The sequence below is a fragment of the Ostrea edulis genome, chromosome 5 (assembly GCF_947568905.1).
Source record: "Ostrea edulis chromosome 5, xbOstEdul1.1, whole genome shotgun sequence".
NCBI classification, from domain to species: domain Eukaryota; kingdom Metazoa; phylum Mollusca; class Bivalvia; order Ostreida; family Ostreidae; genus Ostrea; species Ostrea edulis.
In genome coordinates this window covers 21,584,845-21,602,134 of record NC_079168.1, presented here as the reverse complement: position 1 = coordinate 21,602,134, position 17,290 = coordinate 21,584,845, and the positions used below count along the sequence as shown (strand labels likewise).

At 37.3% G+C, this 17,290-nt stretch overlaps 2 protein-coding genes across 3 annotated transcripts; one reads left to right on the top strand and one right to left on the bottom strand.

Annotated features, from left to right (window-relative positions):
* Positions 1-378: 378 nt before the first annotated feature.
* LOC125649167 (perlucin-like) lies at positions 379-7,221 on the bottom strand. Its single transcript, XM_048876441.2, has 5 exons — positions 7,086-7,221; positions 6,641-6,738; positions 6,454-6,550; positions 1,188-1,419; positions 379-471 (listed from the first exon to the last, which is right to left on the bottom strand). Exons 1-5 carry the CDS (start codon positions 7,132-7,134, stop codon positions 423-425), a joined length of 525 nt encoding a protein of 174 aa, XP_048732398.1. The 5' UTR covers positions 7,135-7,221; the 3' UTR covers positions 379-422.
* On the top strand, positions 7,166-17,272 carry LOC125649168 (perlucin-like). 2 transcript variants are annotated; one of them, XM_048876444.2, is made up of 5 exons: positions 7,166-7,291; positions 9,319-9,410; positions 10,121-10,217; positions 12,035-12,266; positions 17,193-17,272. In XM_048876444.2, exons 1-5 carry the CDS (start codon positions 7,240-7,242, stop codon positions 17,221-17,223), a joined length of 504 nt encoding a protein of 167 aa, XP_048732401.2. In that variant the 5' UTR covers positions 7,166-7,239; the 3' UTR covers positions 17,224-17,272. The 2 variants fall into 2 exon arrangements, with proteins under 2 accessions (XP_048732401.2, XP_048732399.2); XM_048876442.2 differs by lacking the exons at positions 7,166-7,291; positions 9,319-9,410; positions 10,121-10,217 and adding an exon at positions 10,315-10,989.
* The last annotated feature ends 18 nt before the right edge of the window (positions 17,273-17,290 follow it).

Below are 17,290 nucleotides of genomic sequence, written 5' to 3'. Positions count from 1 at the left end.
TGTAATAAGGACCATAGAATTTGCGAAATGCTGACTTTAAACGAGACTGTTGAAACCTATGTAACATCAACTTGTTAGTCCGTAACCTGTCTCCATTTAAAAACTGATCATACCCAGAATAAGCTTTTATGTATCGAATCAGTTGATAGATAAAAACGCCATATGCAGGTGATAAAGGAATATTGCCATAAAAATGAAGTTTTTGTGTGAATACATGAGTGACTCAGAGGTCGGGAAATTGGACATTTCACACCGGTGGACCGTGGTAGAATTACTATTTGCAAAATTGATTTCAGATTTAACTAAGCAGTTAAGGTATTAAAAGCCGTTTCCATCTAATGGCTTGATTTAATTATGTAAATAAATAAATATTGTCACTTATTACATGCACAATTTTTATTATGTTGTTAGTGTTTACGATACTAATCGGATTCTCTCTTTCCTATTACCGTCAATGGGTCTCCAAGCAAACTACAAAAAAAAAAAATTACTAATGTTATGATTATATACATGTAATATAATTCTTAAAAGAATAAATCAAAATCAGTTGAATTATATATACGAGCATTGTTTCAGAAAGATAATTCAATTCATGTCTGAAACCGTCGTTTTCACCTTCTCGTTTCTCGCTACCTAGCTAGGTGGGAGGAATTTCTTCTCGAATCTAGAAAATGTTCCTGTGCTGTCGTTTTGGATCAACGTATTGACAATAATGTACTAGTATTCATACTGAGAATGAAGGTTCCAAACGCTTTTAGATCATACTGTGTATCATGATTGATTGATTGTATCCTTGTTTAACGTCCCTCTCGAGAATTTTTCACTCATATGGACGTCACCATTGCCGGTGAAGGGCTTCAAATTTAGGCCTATGCTCGGCGCTTACGGTCACTGAACAGTGAGGGTTCTTTAGCGTACCACACCTACTGTGACACAGGGCATTCGTTTTTGAGATAATCTCCGAGGACCCGTGACATTCACACCTGATGCTGAGCGTTTGGCGATGGAACTGTCACTATCTGTTTTCACGACTTAGGTCTGTCGTGGCCGGGATTTGATTCCCAACCTTCCACATGCGGGGCGAACGCTCTACCTCTAGACCACCGATGCAGTTTATGCATCATGAAGAACTCATTTCATTTACCTGTGTAAGTAAATGAATATATAGTGGAGGAATGCAACAATACCTTGTTTTACAAAGAAAATTCATTTTCCAGGCACAACTTTCGTCATTCCACATGAATTGCTTGTGTGGAAGCAGGTCCAGGCAGTTCTCAGCTGCTCCCACCCTCTGGTAGTGGCTGGGTTCCCCGGGCGCCCATCGGGAGTAGGTAAAGGGTTGCTGCTGAGCAACCCACTCCCATTCATTTTCCACCAAGAGATCCGCCCCACCGAGCCAAACCCCATCTGTCTGATTGTCTGTATAAAGAGGAATGTGCACGGTTAAATGGTTGGGATGTACACTCTAAAAATGGTGTTTAGATCCTAAACACAAAGTTAAACACATTTCTTGTGTACAGTTTTGAACGCGTTCTAAATCTAAACATGTTTAACACTTTCTGTGTTTAGGTTTTAAACATGTTTAATCCAATGTGTTTAGGTTTTGAACATGTTTAATTCTTTTAATGTTTAGGTGTAGAACATGTTTAACCCTTATTATGTTTAGGTTTTGAACATGTTTACCCTTATTGTGTTTAGGTTTTGAACACGTTTACCTCTTTTGTGTTTAGGTTTTGAACATGTTTAGTTCTCCTTGTATTTAGGTTTTGACTTTGTCTCAATTACAAAATGATTTGCTAACCTTCTATTTAAAACTCAATCCACAGCATTAAAGAGTCTTAAATAGTAGCTTTCTCTTCTATTATAGGAGAATAACATTGCAAAATCTAGCAAGAATATCCCTTGCATTACAAACTGTGTCTATGGGATCCATGATGTTTCAAATCGAACAATGCGGGTAAAGTGATTTCCTACACACAAAGAACACCGGAAAACACTTATAAACAGATATATTCACAAATACACAGAACAACTTGCAAGGGGTTAACAAATACAATAACTACACTGCTGCACTTTCTAAAACACGTCCGATTGCCTAGAGTTCGCGGGTAAGAGAGAGAAAATCACGTGCAGGCTCAGAGGACTCCGAGCCCGACCAGAAATACTAAAAAATCCCCCCCCCCCCCCCCCCCCCCCCCCCCAAAATCACTACACGGGTTTGGGCGGTTCTTCTCAAATTACATTGCAAGTCTATTTCTATATTCTAATTGCCGAAACAACACGGTTGACATTTCCGCGATACATGTTAAAGACAAAACCATTAAAAATCACTTATGCACATATAAGAAGTAAACTATACATGGTTAAATATCACCCGGCAAGTACAACTTCAACAATTTTTTTGTCTTTGATATGCTAGTTTTCGCATAACAGGCACTGTCACATGTTGAATTAAAAAAAGGGGGGGGGCATCAATTGCAACTGATGTTCTCTTTCACAAGATTTAAATGAATTTTGTTCCAATGCAAAGTAAGAGTGATGCATTGGTTTAAATTAACACTAAAGGCACGTCTAATACCAGAGACAATGAATTACACTATTTTTTAAAATTCAATATGTATGTGTCCAGACCTGTTCAAGTTGAAATGGAATTCCAGATAAAATTTTCTGGATACTCCTAAACTCTGCTCATTTCCAACAGGAAAGGGTTGAAGCCCATAGACGGCTCTTCTAATGGTTCCATCAATTTTGGATATCGACCTCGACAGTGTATACTTGCAATACGGCGTATGATGTACACTATGGTCACTATCGGGACCTGGTACACTATAGCAGTTTGAAGTATGGCAATTCTGACATGCAATTTTTTCTGTAATTCGAATTTCATTTACAGAAGACAGGAATATTCTACATGAAGACTGTAAAACTAATGTCAACAATGTTACTAAGCTTATCATGTTCAAAACCTAAACGCATAGACGTTTAGGATTGTGTTTAGACGTTTAGGAATGTGTTTAGCATGTTATTTTGTGTTTAGATACTGTATTTTTGCATAGCTAAACATGTTCTCAGTCTGAACATGTTTAGGGTAGAACATGTTTATTACACTTCGCGTTTAGGATATAAGCACAATCCTAAACACGTTTAGACCTAAACACGTTTAAAAAGTGTTCCAAACCTAAACATTGTTTTTAGAGTGTAGTAACAAAACTGTACTGGAAATTTGGATAGAGCAGAGAGCTACGGATTCAGCTGTAATAATAATTTAAAATTAACTGCACAAACTTTTCTGTGCTTGAATTGGGTGCTGTATATATTATCATCAAAGTGAAATATATTCTAGGGATTATTTGATTTTAAAATGATTTGTATTAAGGTTGCACTTAAAGAAACACGGACAGGCCTTTAGCTTTTTTGTTTGTCCCATCCCCCCTCAAAAGCTACAGTTATCATGCAGTTGTCAGTTCGAATGGAGAAGTCAATATCTTGTGGGTCCTGTATGGGTGTAACGATGGCACGTCATATACAGCTGGTAACGTCCCTACATGAGTGAAAAATCCACAAAAGGTTGTTTGTCTTACGTTCCGTCGTGAATTTTTCATTCATACTGAGACGTCATCAGTTGTAGGTGAAGTACCACAAATTTAGACCTAGTATAGTACTAACTTGGGTCAAATTCGAAAGGCCCGTGATTTTCATTTTTAAATGCCAAGCGTTTGGCGAAGGTATTGAATATTATTTAAACCGTGTACAAATGAATTTATCATATGTTCTAGAACACTTGTTCTATGTTATGACTTAAATTAAAGCCACTACCATTGGTTACTATTTTTATCGTTAAACCTGTAAAACAGGTATTCAAGCAAAGCACGATCTTCCTCATTCGAAGGCTTTTCTTTGCCGCATATACATCCCCCCTCCCTCCCACAGTTTGCACAAAGTTACGATATTGTTTTAGTTATGAAAGTATCATGTGCTTCTACTTATATGTTTCTTTGATTATTACAGATGAAGTTGAAATGAAAACTGTAATATATTTGTACGTTTAATAAATGCGAGCATATAAACGCTTCTTTCTCCTAACGTGTGTGTTGTTACATTGTAAATAATGTATGTTCGTTTGAGTGGAACAAGTTAGAACGTAAAGACTACTGACACAATGTAGATGTGCAATCGGCGATCACGCCAACACGGCTGAGAATTTCTACCTTACAAATTCAAAACCCTTCCAATGACGTATCATCAGAATATGAGTTATTTCGCAATTCTGGTGTAGACCGCCTTACTCAATATAACTTGTCTACTTTATGCCCTGGTGTATGAAGGTGATTCGTAAAGGTTAAACGGATTATTCAGAATACCTTTGATAAACCCTAGCCCTCGACCTGAAACCCTAACCAACGAACTATGTATTTCACAAATTCAGTATAGCGACCTCATTATCAACCAATCGCAACACAGTTTTTGGGGACATAGTAACTTGCTCGTGTGTGCGTCTGGGAAAACGTTATGGTCACAATACATTTAAAGAAATACATTTAGAGAGTTCTATTTGAGATAAAGGTCTCATACATGATACAGTAATACTATGTGGAAAGATGAAGATTCCTATAGATTTTATGGACAGAGGTCAAGGTCAAAGTTAGTGATTGAAGAGTACGATTCCAGGTGGGGGTTTTTTCCAGTCTTATTCATTATAGAAATAGCAGAGATGAAAAGTAAAGGTCCTAACGAATACAGACCAAGTGGTAATACCGTAGGTCAAAGGCACAAAACATTGAATGCAACAGTGTGGTTGGTCATGTAAAGAGTACTTTTGTCGAAGGGAATTGATCATTAAAAGTCAGCTTTATCTGTTGCTTTACATGGTCAACAGGGGATCCTTATTCCTCCTAGGCACCTGATCCCACCTCTGGTGTGTCCAGGGGTCCGTGTTTGCCCGACTATCTATTTTGTATTGCTTGTAGGAGTTTGATCACTGTTCGTTATCTTCACCTTTCATGGTAACATAATTTCAGAATGATACTAGCACATGTATCTAATGTGATTTAGCATCAAATCTTCAAAACGTTCTTCGTTTAACGACTCAAAACCAGACTCCTGCTCATTAGGCTTGACGGATCGAGTCACTGCATCAAATACTGAAACCTTTATATGAAAAGATGATAACGAACAGTGATCAATCTCAAACTCCTATAAGGAATACAAAATTAAATGTTGGGTTAACACGGACCCCTAGACATACCAGAGGTGGAATCAAGTGCCTAGGAGGAGTAAGCATCCCTGTCGACCGACCACACCCGCCGCGATCCCTATACCGGTATCTTGATCAGATAAACCGGTTACATTCTTGTTTATGTAAAAGGAGTAATCCGTCGTCAAAACCAGTGTGTAAAGAACGGCCTAACAAATGGTATGAAACACGTCAGACAGCTTTTGACCCAATGACAGATTGTATTGACGAACTAGATCGTTATAACGACCATAGAATTTGCAATATGCTGACTTTAAACTAGACTGTTGAAACCCATATAACATCAACTAGTTATTCAGTAGCCTGCCTCGATTTAAAAACTGATCATACGCAGAGCAAGTCTTTGCGTATCGAATCAATTGAGATACTGAGTACATAAACGCCATATACAGGTGATAATAGGGCATTGTTATATAGATATGGGAATTTGGTCGTGGAGAAGCTGAAGTCATGCTGTTTGTCATAAAGTTGAGTTTTAATTTGCCGTTAACATACATGTTCAATAAGATATCTAAGTACGAAGCAGATGTGGAAGAATCTGTGGGGTGTTTTATTTCGAGTTCACTGGGATATATCGAAACGACATATGAATGAAAATTATTATTGTTAATAGATCATACGTCGTCGATATATCTAAATGTCGAGTTGAAGGCCATAGCAAGAGACTTGCACTTCTCATGTAGAAGCTTTTGAATAAATTCTGCCTCGTAAGAATATAAAAACAGGTCAGCTAATAAAGTAGCACAATTTGTGCCCATGGGAATTCCAACAGACTGTTGGAAGACCTGATCACCAAAGACTAGGCCTACGAAGATATTGTTGATGAGGAACACCAGCATTTTGTCTATCAACTTCAGTACTTGTGCGTAGAATTGAATTACATTGCTTGATGTAGCTAGAATGAAAAGGACGTTGTGGTGTATATTTTCACGGCAGTTTGTAGGTAAATTTGGCTAGTATCTATACTGTGGCAAAACAATACAATCCTTGATACATAGATAACGATTGTGCGAGACAGAAAGGCGATTAACCTGTTAAAAGGTAGGCACGGTGTACTATTACAGGTACGCATGCGTTGAAAGTACCGGTTGACATATTTTACTGATTTTTTCATTATTACATTTTAAAACGAACGATGTACATGTACATACAATGTATAATTATTACTGAAATATTATATTTACGGTAAGGTTACTTGCATGTCGTCCAGGTGCTTTTGAGATAGGATTCTATCCACAACTGTTCCTCTTCAGATCCTATTACAGCCAATTCGCCGCCATAGATCTCGCAAAATTTCTACAAAACAATACACCAACCTGAATTAATTCATCAACTTGTATTAAGACACTGTCAGTTTTTGAGCAATAGTTGCGTTTATTTGGATACCATAGCTTGAATCCAGGAAACCCGGAGAATAGAAAACAGGTAGCACGCTTCTCCATGTTTCATGAAGCCATTTGGACAGTTCTGGCTGTAAACTGATGCTATAAGAGAGAGAAAAGAGTTTAAATTCAATGATAATTAGATAGATTATGGCAAATGTTTCTATTATGTACAAATATGTGCAGAAACATGGGACGAACTGATTAGCAAATATTGAATTAATATTCCTTCAATTGTTTTTGCTGATGAATGTTTAATCAGAAGGCGTTAATGTTTACAGCGATATATAGAGCTTGCGAGGTCTGCACAACGAAACAAAACTAGTGTATGACGTGACCGACTTTGGACATCAACACGCAGTGGTCGAATATGGTAGTTCACGCCACACAAAATCTGTGTTTATCCCACAACAAACGGGAAGGAATCGGTTTCAATAGCATGATATTACCTGCATTCAAAAGAATAACTGCACAGGTGAATACAGCAATCCCTTTCATTGTTGTAGGGGCACAATTATTTTTCCAGACTATCTTATCTTTGTGTCAAGCCGATCCTTACATATCGTTCAAAAGTTGATTACTGGCACTAAACAGTTTCTTACAATGAGTGCATGCTGGGCGAATTTTGTGGTACTTTTGCTTACTGTTGGAACTGGTAAGATTTCATAGTCGATATTCAGAATCAATCCAGATTGGTCGTGACCCCTCTGAACCAATGCCTTAATAATTTTCACGGTTGAATGCATCTCAGTGGTTGAAGCGTCATTTAATTAGAAATTTAGTCAACGGATGCACCATGCAGCAGGGTGTGGGGATACTGGTATAAAGTCCCTCTGTGTGTACTTGTTTTAAATAAACACATAGAAAAACTACATCGCGTTGAACGTTTAAAATGACATGTCGAATACTATGACGTAATTGTTAGGCGTGAAATTCGGTGAGGCACTGGTTCAAATCGTCCACGGTGATCCTGGATTCTGTTATCAACAATTACAGTACACGTATATGCATAGTGTAGGACAAGAATATCAACTTAAAATTATCATTGTGACTTTACAGTCATGAAATTTTCTAGATGCAACCCGCGCTTGCACGGATAATGTTGAGTTAAGAAATAAATCCCATTAGTGAAAATATACTTGTTCATTGGGGTATGAACTGCCACGCTTTATGTCAGAATAATTCCTGAAGCGCGTTAGTTGTTTGGTTGGTTTGTTGTTTTGCGTGCGTCCCGTTGAACATTTCTTTCCCATATTTTAAAAGACGTCACCAGTTGTAGGTGAAGTACCACAAATTTATACCTATGTGCCGGAGCGTTTACGGCTGTAGCTGTGAATGTCCTTTAACGTATCAACGCCGACAGCGACCTCCGTTTTTTAAGGTCATATCCGAAAAACCAGTGATTCTCACTTCTAAATGCCGAGCATTTTGGCAAAGGAGCAATCACTACTTAGGCTTGACGCGGCCATGGCACGAGCAGGGCTCGAACTCACGACCTCCCGGTTACGAAGCGAACGCTCTACCACTGAGTTAGTATGTCGGCGTGAAGCGATGCAGTTCCTATCCTCGTGTATTTTCAAAACTGAAAATTCATTTCTTATATTTACATTCTACTTTCATTTATGTTGGAATTTCAAGCTGTTAAAATAAACGTACTATGTTCATCAAGTTGTTTTGTGTTCATACGCGCATTGCTTACGTTCATAAGGACATGGCTATCTTTGCAATTTGTAAAGATACTAGTATCAATGGCAACAACTATATCTGTGTGAATGGTTTCATTTTGGTTGTTTCAGTACTGGATTAAAATGTACTTGGTATGTAGGGGTTTGAGGACAGTATATGTAATCCTGAAACATTTTAAAAATGGACTTCGAACACGTTCATATCATTCAAAATGTAAAATAACAAGCATTATCTGATGGAATCCGTCAGTGGCGTAGCTTCCATTGAGGCAACCGAGGCAGCTGCCTCGGTAAAAAAAACAACAACAACACCTTTTACGTTGTTAAAATGTCGATAGCCCAGACCCCCTGCCTCGGTAATATTCGAACCCAAGCTACGCCTATGTCCGTGTTAGTTTTGAAATTTCTGAGCCCCTTCCCTCCAACTTCAATTCAATCTATGAAGTTTGCAATATTGAATATACAAAAGTTTTTCTTTTTTACTTCAATACCTTGATTAACATATTTCCTGAATTTCAAAGCGTAAAGTTAAACACATAGTTTAGAGTTCATACCGAAATTTCTTCGTAACGCTGTGCAAGAAGTCTACCTTCCAACCTTTTCATTTTGTAAACGCTAGAGTTCACATGCAGCATGATCCGTAACGCGTACCCTCCACCGATCCAATATTATCCAAACTTGTGCTCTCTAGTCACAGAATATATATTCACCGTGAAAAAAATTTATTATTCAATTCGCAAGTGTGAATAAAGGGTACTCCGCATGTACAAATATGAACCAAAATTACCGTCCATTTTCTCAATTTTTCAAGAAAGCAGCATACAAGAAATTAAAAAGGAAGGGAAAATGAAAAGATGAGGTTATCATGACCAAACCTAGAAACATAGATTTTTTTTTTAATTCCGTGGTTTCAAAGGAGTGTTCGAAACAAAAACCAACAATAATCTCTTATTGAAGTAGTAAATATCGGTTTGACATTTTCACAAATTTGTTGCAGTGAATGCGGGATGTCCAAACGGATTTATTCAGCACGATGATTCTTGTTACCTATTTTTCCACTCCACCAGAGCGAGCTGGGCAGAGGCCATGGTAGGTGTAAAATGTCCGCCGAACTTCACCAAGATTTAGCATTGTCATTTACTCATATAAGACTTGTCTGTCAACAGCTATGTTTGCAGAGAGACAATTGTTTTCATTATATACGTATTTGAAACGTCATGTGGCTGCCTTAGATTTATATCCCCAACACCCGCTCCACTACCACACATACTCCGCATTGTGGCGATGTAAACGAAACAATAAATATAATTCTGTGCTACTGCCCCATACTATACATGTATAACCGTTACCCTATGCGTGTGTTTGATGAATGTTGTACATAATATTAGTAATCCTCCTAGCAACAGATGGACTGAGATCATGATTATTGAATTGTAAAATTGTAATCCATCCTTCAAAGTTTGTTTTACATTATGTACCAAAGATAACATTTTTATTCACCAAAAACCAAAAAAAAAAAAAAAAAAAAAAAAAAAAAGAACTATGGCAATATATGGAAATGTCTCAAATGTACTAAAACGGTGCCTTAGGGAACCCCACGTTTCTTGAGGGGAGGGGGGGGGGGGGCAAGTACGCAAAAATTATCAGAAATTTAAAACATTTTAGGGGTGTCATCTTCTAGTTAGACGGACGAAGTTAATAATTATACAAAACTTACATGACACTAATTAATATAGTTTGATTTTGGTGATATGTACACACGTATTTGTATTATTAATGGTATTGTGTTGCGTTTTTAGATGTACTGCCAGGTGTTCAAGTCGCACCTCGCCGTCATCGAATCAGAGCGGGAGCAGAATTTCATTGAGGGACTTCTACTCCGCGAGTATCACCGTGGTAAGGTTTCTTTGTATACCTATTGTGAAGTCAGTGTCAAAAATAAATAAAAATAAAATCAGAAGAATGTTGCCAAAACCCAAGGGGAGGGAGATACGAAAGAAAATTTCGGGTGTATCGCATACAAATATGAAATCGTAAAATACGAATGGAAAGTTATTCAATGCTAATAGAAAGTAATAAACAAATGGAGAAAATTAAAAATAAACAATAAATAAAAAGTTATAGAATACAAATAAAAATATATTTTTGTAAATAAACGGGGTTTTGTCTGAATCTGTTTACACGCAGTTTTAATTTTTGTGGTTTTCAAGTCTTTTCTAATGAATTAATGGCTAGGTTACATTTACTTCAGTTTTTCCTACAGTAAATTTAGTGAAAATTTAACTGCTCTGAAAATAAAGCTGTAGGCTAAACCGGTTTCCTACTTAGTATTTCAAATGGTTGATTGCATATTGTTTTACGTCCCTCTCGAGAATATTTCACTCATATGGAGACGTCACCACAGTCGTTGAAGGGCTGCAAAATTTAGGCCTATGCTCGGCGCTTATGGCCATTGAGCAGGGAGGAATCTTTATCGAGCCACACCTGCTGATTTTGCGGTCTCATCCGAAGGACCGCCCCATTGAGTCGCCTTTTACGACAAGCAAGGGGGTAGTGAGGACCTCTTCTAACCCGGATCCCCACGGGATTATTTCAAATGGACATACATGGGCAGTACTAACTGGAAACAACCTTGACCTGTTTGAATTTGAACAGGCCTTATCAAAGCGTATGTTATGTTTGGAAGTGTAATGAATAAATGAGTGTGTTTTATGGAAACGAGATTTTTGAAATACATGTAATTAGTTTGCTTTTTTTTTTTTTTTTTTTGGCATCATTGAAGTATCTTTTCTGAGTATGTTTTAGCTTATCGTCAAAGTTGATTTGCTTGGAACTATTTTTGTAACTTTACAGAATAGGTTACATGTACAAATAAAGCGGCATATGTTGTCCATTGCAGTCCGGCATTATTGCAAAGTGCATTCTGTGACTTAATTTTAGAGCCAATCCAAAGGAAAAAAATCACCATTTTGTTTTGCTAGATCAACAATCAATTTGAGAGTTATATCTACCATTTAGATACAATCCACTACCGTTTCTACTTTGACGTATCGCAATTCCCATCCCTTGATTGAATAGCTACGGCGAAGACATGTTCGATGTTCTAAAGGAAAAATAATTTCTTCTTTTATTGAATGTTTATTTTAGTATGCTAATGGCGTCTCTCGTATATTGTAAACCTCTTGGTTCTTCAGAAGATAGAGAAATTATTTATATTAAAGATTCATATCCCCAACACCCACTCCACTACCACATACTCCATCCTAGCCACAGGGGCCATAGTATGCAAAAATATGTATCTTAATAATATAGAAAGAATCCATATACAGCATGTATGTTAAATGGCTTTTTTAGTCCAGGAGTTCGTAAGATCTTTAAACACCCTTTCTATTTTCACAATTTCTTAATTACCTCTTGGTTTGGTTTGAACATATTCTATTGTAACTGAATTTACAAAGGGATTGAGCACAAGTTCTTGAATTGCCTTTACCTTAGAATGCTTTGTGCCTACTGAGGTTAAAATTGGTGTTAGTGATTCTAGGGAGAAAAAAATCCAAATTCGAAATATCAAAATCGTATATGCCTGACAGAGATAGACGCCGCACAAAACTTGATAAAAAAAAAAGTTCACTTAAGCCTTCGTCTAAGGTGTTCCAAAAATATTAATGCAACCCTCTCCAGCGAAAAACTTCTAGATGTGTTCTCATCTGTAGGCCTGCCTGATGGTTGCTGGATTGACGGGACGGATGCCCTCGTGGAGGGTGAGTGGGTGTGGACGACCACAGGCAAAGCCATATCGACAGAGGATTACCAGAAGTGGTTCCCTGGGGAGCCAAACTCTCTAGGCAGATCCGGAGAGGACTGTCTGGACCTCCTTCACCATGAAAAATACAGTTGGAATGATGAGAGATGTGAAGTCATGAACAACTTCTTGTGCGAAACAAGGTACAGCACGGAGAGGTGGTGGGTTGTTGCTTGGCATTATGCATTAAGGAAGTTAGCTCCCAAGGTTTGGAGCACAATCGCTGATGATCTAAATCTGTGGGCACTAATTCAATATACTCATTGTATCAGCCTAAATATGTTACATATTTGTTACTTAACCCTACATCCTTTTCATTTTATTTTTATACTATTTCAAGTTTAGAATGGGTTTGGACACGACTATCTTTTGTAGCGAAAGGCTCTTTCAAAAATCAACAAGATGTGTTTGTGAAACCCAAATGCCCCCGATAAAATGGTCAATTCCAAAGATGGCCAAGATCACAAGGACAAATATCTTGGTACCAGTAGAAAGATCTTGTTACAAGAAATGCTCATGTGCAATAAGAAAGTTCTAATATTTACCACTTAGAAGTTAAGACCAATGTCAATTGTTTCAAAAGTAGGTCAAATGCCAAGGTCAAAAGGTTTAGTACCCACGGAAAGGTCTTGTCACAAGGAATACTCATGTAAAATATCAAAGCTCTAGCACTCATTGTTTAAAAGTTATTAGCAAGGTTAAAGTTTCAGACAGAATTACAGAATGACAGACAAAACAAAAAAAAATATGCCCCCCCCCCCCCATCTTCGATCTCGGGACATAAAAAGCTATCAATCTGAATAAATTTGAAGTAGTGTATTGACTATATTCATACCCCTAGACTTGTATTTTAATTTTGTAATTCATAATACAAATATTACAGACTTTGAACTAAATCATATGTAATTTTTTGTGTATTATTAAAGGTTCATGGCCCAATTCTGTATTTAAATCATATACATGTAGATCTAATTTGAAGTGGAATTCTTAATTTTTTATATCAATTTACAAAAACAAGTGTGAACCTTCTCAATATAATTGAAATTAACCCCACATTTCTGCTTCATAATTGAGATCGCAGGCAACATACATTGTAAGTATCAAAGACTCTTAACAGGGCCGTAAATTAACCTTCAATTTGGAGGAGGCAGGCAATTAGGCGGGGGTCTGGGGGCCGCCCAGGCCCCCAGACGCTGAGCACATTTTGTGCACACTGAACACGTTTCGTGCAAAATCCTTGATTCTAGGGCCTTCTAAGATGTTACTTGACTAACTCATTCTAAAAGAAAGATTTGGAATGCTTTTTAAGGGAGGTATCATGTTCTTAGTTATTGGAAACAACATAAATTCTAATGAACTTTAAATTTTATTTTTTTTGGCTCAAAAGTTGGAGGAGGCAGCTGCCTCCTCCGCCTCCATGTAATTTACGGCCCTGCTTAACTTTGTATATTCAAAAAGTTATCTTTACATGTTTTAGTATACCAAATAAATGTATGCACTTGCTACCCTGTTGAGCTAATGTTTTATATTTGTGTTAGAGCAAAGTTACCATTGAAATTAAGAGTTACGCCTAAATAATTAAAACTATCGGCAATTTCAATTGTTTCCATATCATAAAACCAGTTAACACTGCGAGGTAAGTTTATACATGTACAACAATTTTCGTTTTCGCAACATTGACCTAAATATCCCATCTGTCACAGTAGGCATGCAATTTATCTAATATACTCTGAAGACCTTACTTTGGCTCAGCCATTAAAACTGTGTTGTCAGCATACAAAAAAAAAACCAATGCTAGATCTCTTAGTCGAGTTGGTTCACATATGCTTGATTGAAGTTCACGTTCAAAATCATCGATGTATTGAGAAAATAGGAAACGAGACAATGCTTCCCCTTGCATTACACCATTTGTAGAGAGGAGATCAGACTGAAGCCTAACACATGACTTTACATTCAGAAGAAGGTACCCATTCAGGGATTTTTTAGGGTCTGTAGGGGGCCAAAATAAGGCCCTATTCCCAATGCTAAAAAGCAGGTAATTTTCCCAATTTTTTTCGTTAAAATTCCCAAACAATGAAAACAAAGCAGGGTAGCCTTATTGTAAGCAGGGTAGCCATATTGTTCATAAATCATCAAAGGCCAACAGATTACAATTTTTGCTTCAAAATTGTAAAGTAAACCTAATTGGCCTCTGCTTATCTAAATGAGGTAAGCTTTGACCTAAATGAAAGTCAGAAGGAGTCCAATATTCCTTAATGCACTGGATTGGTTTTCTCCCTACTTCTTTTATTCGTGGAATATTTTTCCCAATGTCAAGCAAATGTCACTGTTTTTAGCTCACCTGAGCTGAAAGCTCAAGTGAGCTTTTCTGATCACCCGTATTCCGGCGTCCGTCCGTCCGTCTGTAAACTTTTCACATTTTCAACTTCTTCTCAACAACCACTGGGCCAATTTCAACCAAAGTTGGCACAAAACACCCTTAGGTAAAGGGAATTCTAAATTGTTAAAATAAAGGGCCAGGCCACCTTCCAAGGGGAGATAATCAAGAAAAGGTAAAAATAGGGTAGGGTCATTAAAAAATCTTCTTCTCAAGAACCACTGAGCCAGAAAAGCTGAGATTTATATGAAAGCTTCCTTATATAATGCAGATTCTAAATTGTTAAAATCATGGCCCCCGGGGGTCGGATGGGGCCACAATAGGGGATCAAAGTTTTACATACAAATATATAGGGAAAATCTTTAAAAATCTTCTCAAGAACCACTGAGCCAGAAAAGCTGAGATTTATATGAAAGCTTCCTTATATAATGCAGATTCTAAATTGTTAAAATCATGGCCCCCGGGGGTCGGATGGGGCCACAATAGGGGATCAAAGTTTTACAAATATATAGGGAAAATCTTTAAAAATCTTCTTCTCAAGAACCACTGAGCCAGAAAAGCTGAGATTTATATGAAAGCTTCCTTATATAATGCAAATTCTAAATTGTTAAAATCATGGCCCCCTGAGGTAGGATGGGGCCACAATAGGGGATCAAAGTTTTACATACAAATATATAGGAAAAATCTTTAAAAATCTTCTTCTCAAGAACCACTGAGTCAGAAAAGCTGAGATTTATATGAAAGCTTTCTGATATAGTGCAAATTCTAAATTGTTAAAATCATGGCCCCCGGGGGTCGGATGGGGCCACAATAGGGGGTCAAAGTTTTACATACAAATATATAGGAAAAATCTTTAAAAATCTTCTTCCCAAGAACCACTAAGCCAGAAAAGGTGAGATTTATATGAAAGCTTCCTGATATAGTACAGATCCTAAATTGTTAAAATCATGGCCCCCCGGGGTCGGATGGGGCCACAATAGGGGATCAAAGTTTTACATACAAATATATAGGAAAAATCTTTTAAAATCTTCTTCCCAAGAACCACTGAGGCAGAAAAGCTGAGATTTATATGAAAGCTTTCTGATATAGTACAGATTCTAAATTGTTAAAATCCTGGCCCCCGGGGATCGGATGGGGCCACAATAGGGGGTCAAAGGTTTTTTTTTTTTTTGGTTGTTTTTGTTTTATATAGTGCAGATTCAAGTTTGTTAAAATCATGGACCCCGGGGATTGGATGGGGCCTCAAGGGGGGCATCAAAGTTTTACATACAATTTTATAGGAAAAATCTTTTAAAATCTTCTCAAGAACCACTGAGCCAGAAAAGCTGAGGTTTATATGAAAGCTTCCTGATATAGTGCAGATTATAAATTGTTAAGATCATGGCCCCCGGGGGTCGGATGGGGCCACAATAGGGGGTCAAAGTTTTACATACAAATATATAGGAAAAATCTTTAAAATTCTTCTTCCCAAGAACCACTAAGCCAGAAAAGCTGAGATTTATATGAAAGTTTTCTGATATAGTGCAGATTCAGGTTTGTTAAAATCATGCCCCCCTGGGGTAGGATGGGGCCACAATAGGGGATCAAAGTTTTACATACAAATATATAGGGAAAATCTTTAAAAATCTTCTTCTCAAGAACCATTGGGCCAAAGAAGTTCACATTTACATGAAAGCTTTCTGACATAGTGTAGACTCAAGTTTGCAAAAACCATGGCCTCCAGGGGTAGGTTTGGGGCCATAATAGGGATTACGGTTTTACATGCAAATAGATATGGAAAATCTTCTGATATGGACCAAGGTGACTCAGGTGAGCGATGTGGCCCATGGGCCTCTTGTTCCTAATTGGAAAGGCAAAGGCCCTTGAAATCAAGACCTTTAAAAAAGCTTGCCATTGTGATGCAAATGTTTCCGAACATTAAGGGGTGTCGCAGTGGGGTGATAACCGCTCTAATAATAAATGTACTGCAGTGCATTGCTACACTATTTTTATAATTATTATTTTCTTGTAGTATGCTAGATACTACTAGCACTCATCATCACTTAGCAGATTGAATCATTTGTTTTTGTTATTCAAAAAAATGTTGATGATGTCGCAGTGTTCGAAATTTGTTTAAAACTCTGTATACACCACAGGTCTATGCCAAAACAAGATGACATAGACCTCATCGAATTGGCATAGACCGCAACATTAAAAGAAAATATCACCAAAAAAAACCCCCATTTTTATTTACTTCTAATGTACTTAGAAAGCATATTTCCATAACAGAATCCCCCTTTCCTCGTTACATTTATCAGACGTTGCCTGACCATGAAGGGGTCCTTTAGGATAACTTTATTGCTTTAAATCTAGAAAATCGACTCAGACCATTTGGTCTATCTCAATTACAATTGGCATAGACCATTGTCATTTGACATAGACTTGGTCTATCAGTCTATGGTAAATTTCGAATACTGATGTCGTGCTGTTCATTATACATCACTCTCCTTTGTGTAGGGGTGACTGCATAAACTAAAAACAATTAAACTTCCATAAAAAAATTAGTGATTCTATGAAAATTAAGCTAAAATGTCAACCTCAAATTTCATTGCAAATTGAACAGTTTTCCAGTAGTCGTTAATGGTCCACTTCCCATGATCAGGTATGTTGGCTTGTAACCTTGATAGTTCATGTTTTATTTTTTTTGTTACAGTGCTACTGATGACGGAATAAATGTGGGATAAACCCCAGAAATCATGTCGGACTCAAAATAAATGCTTCAATATCTGTCAATGAGTTCTCGTTTTTTTT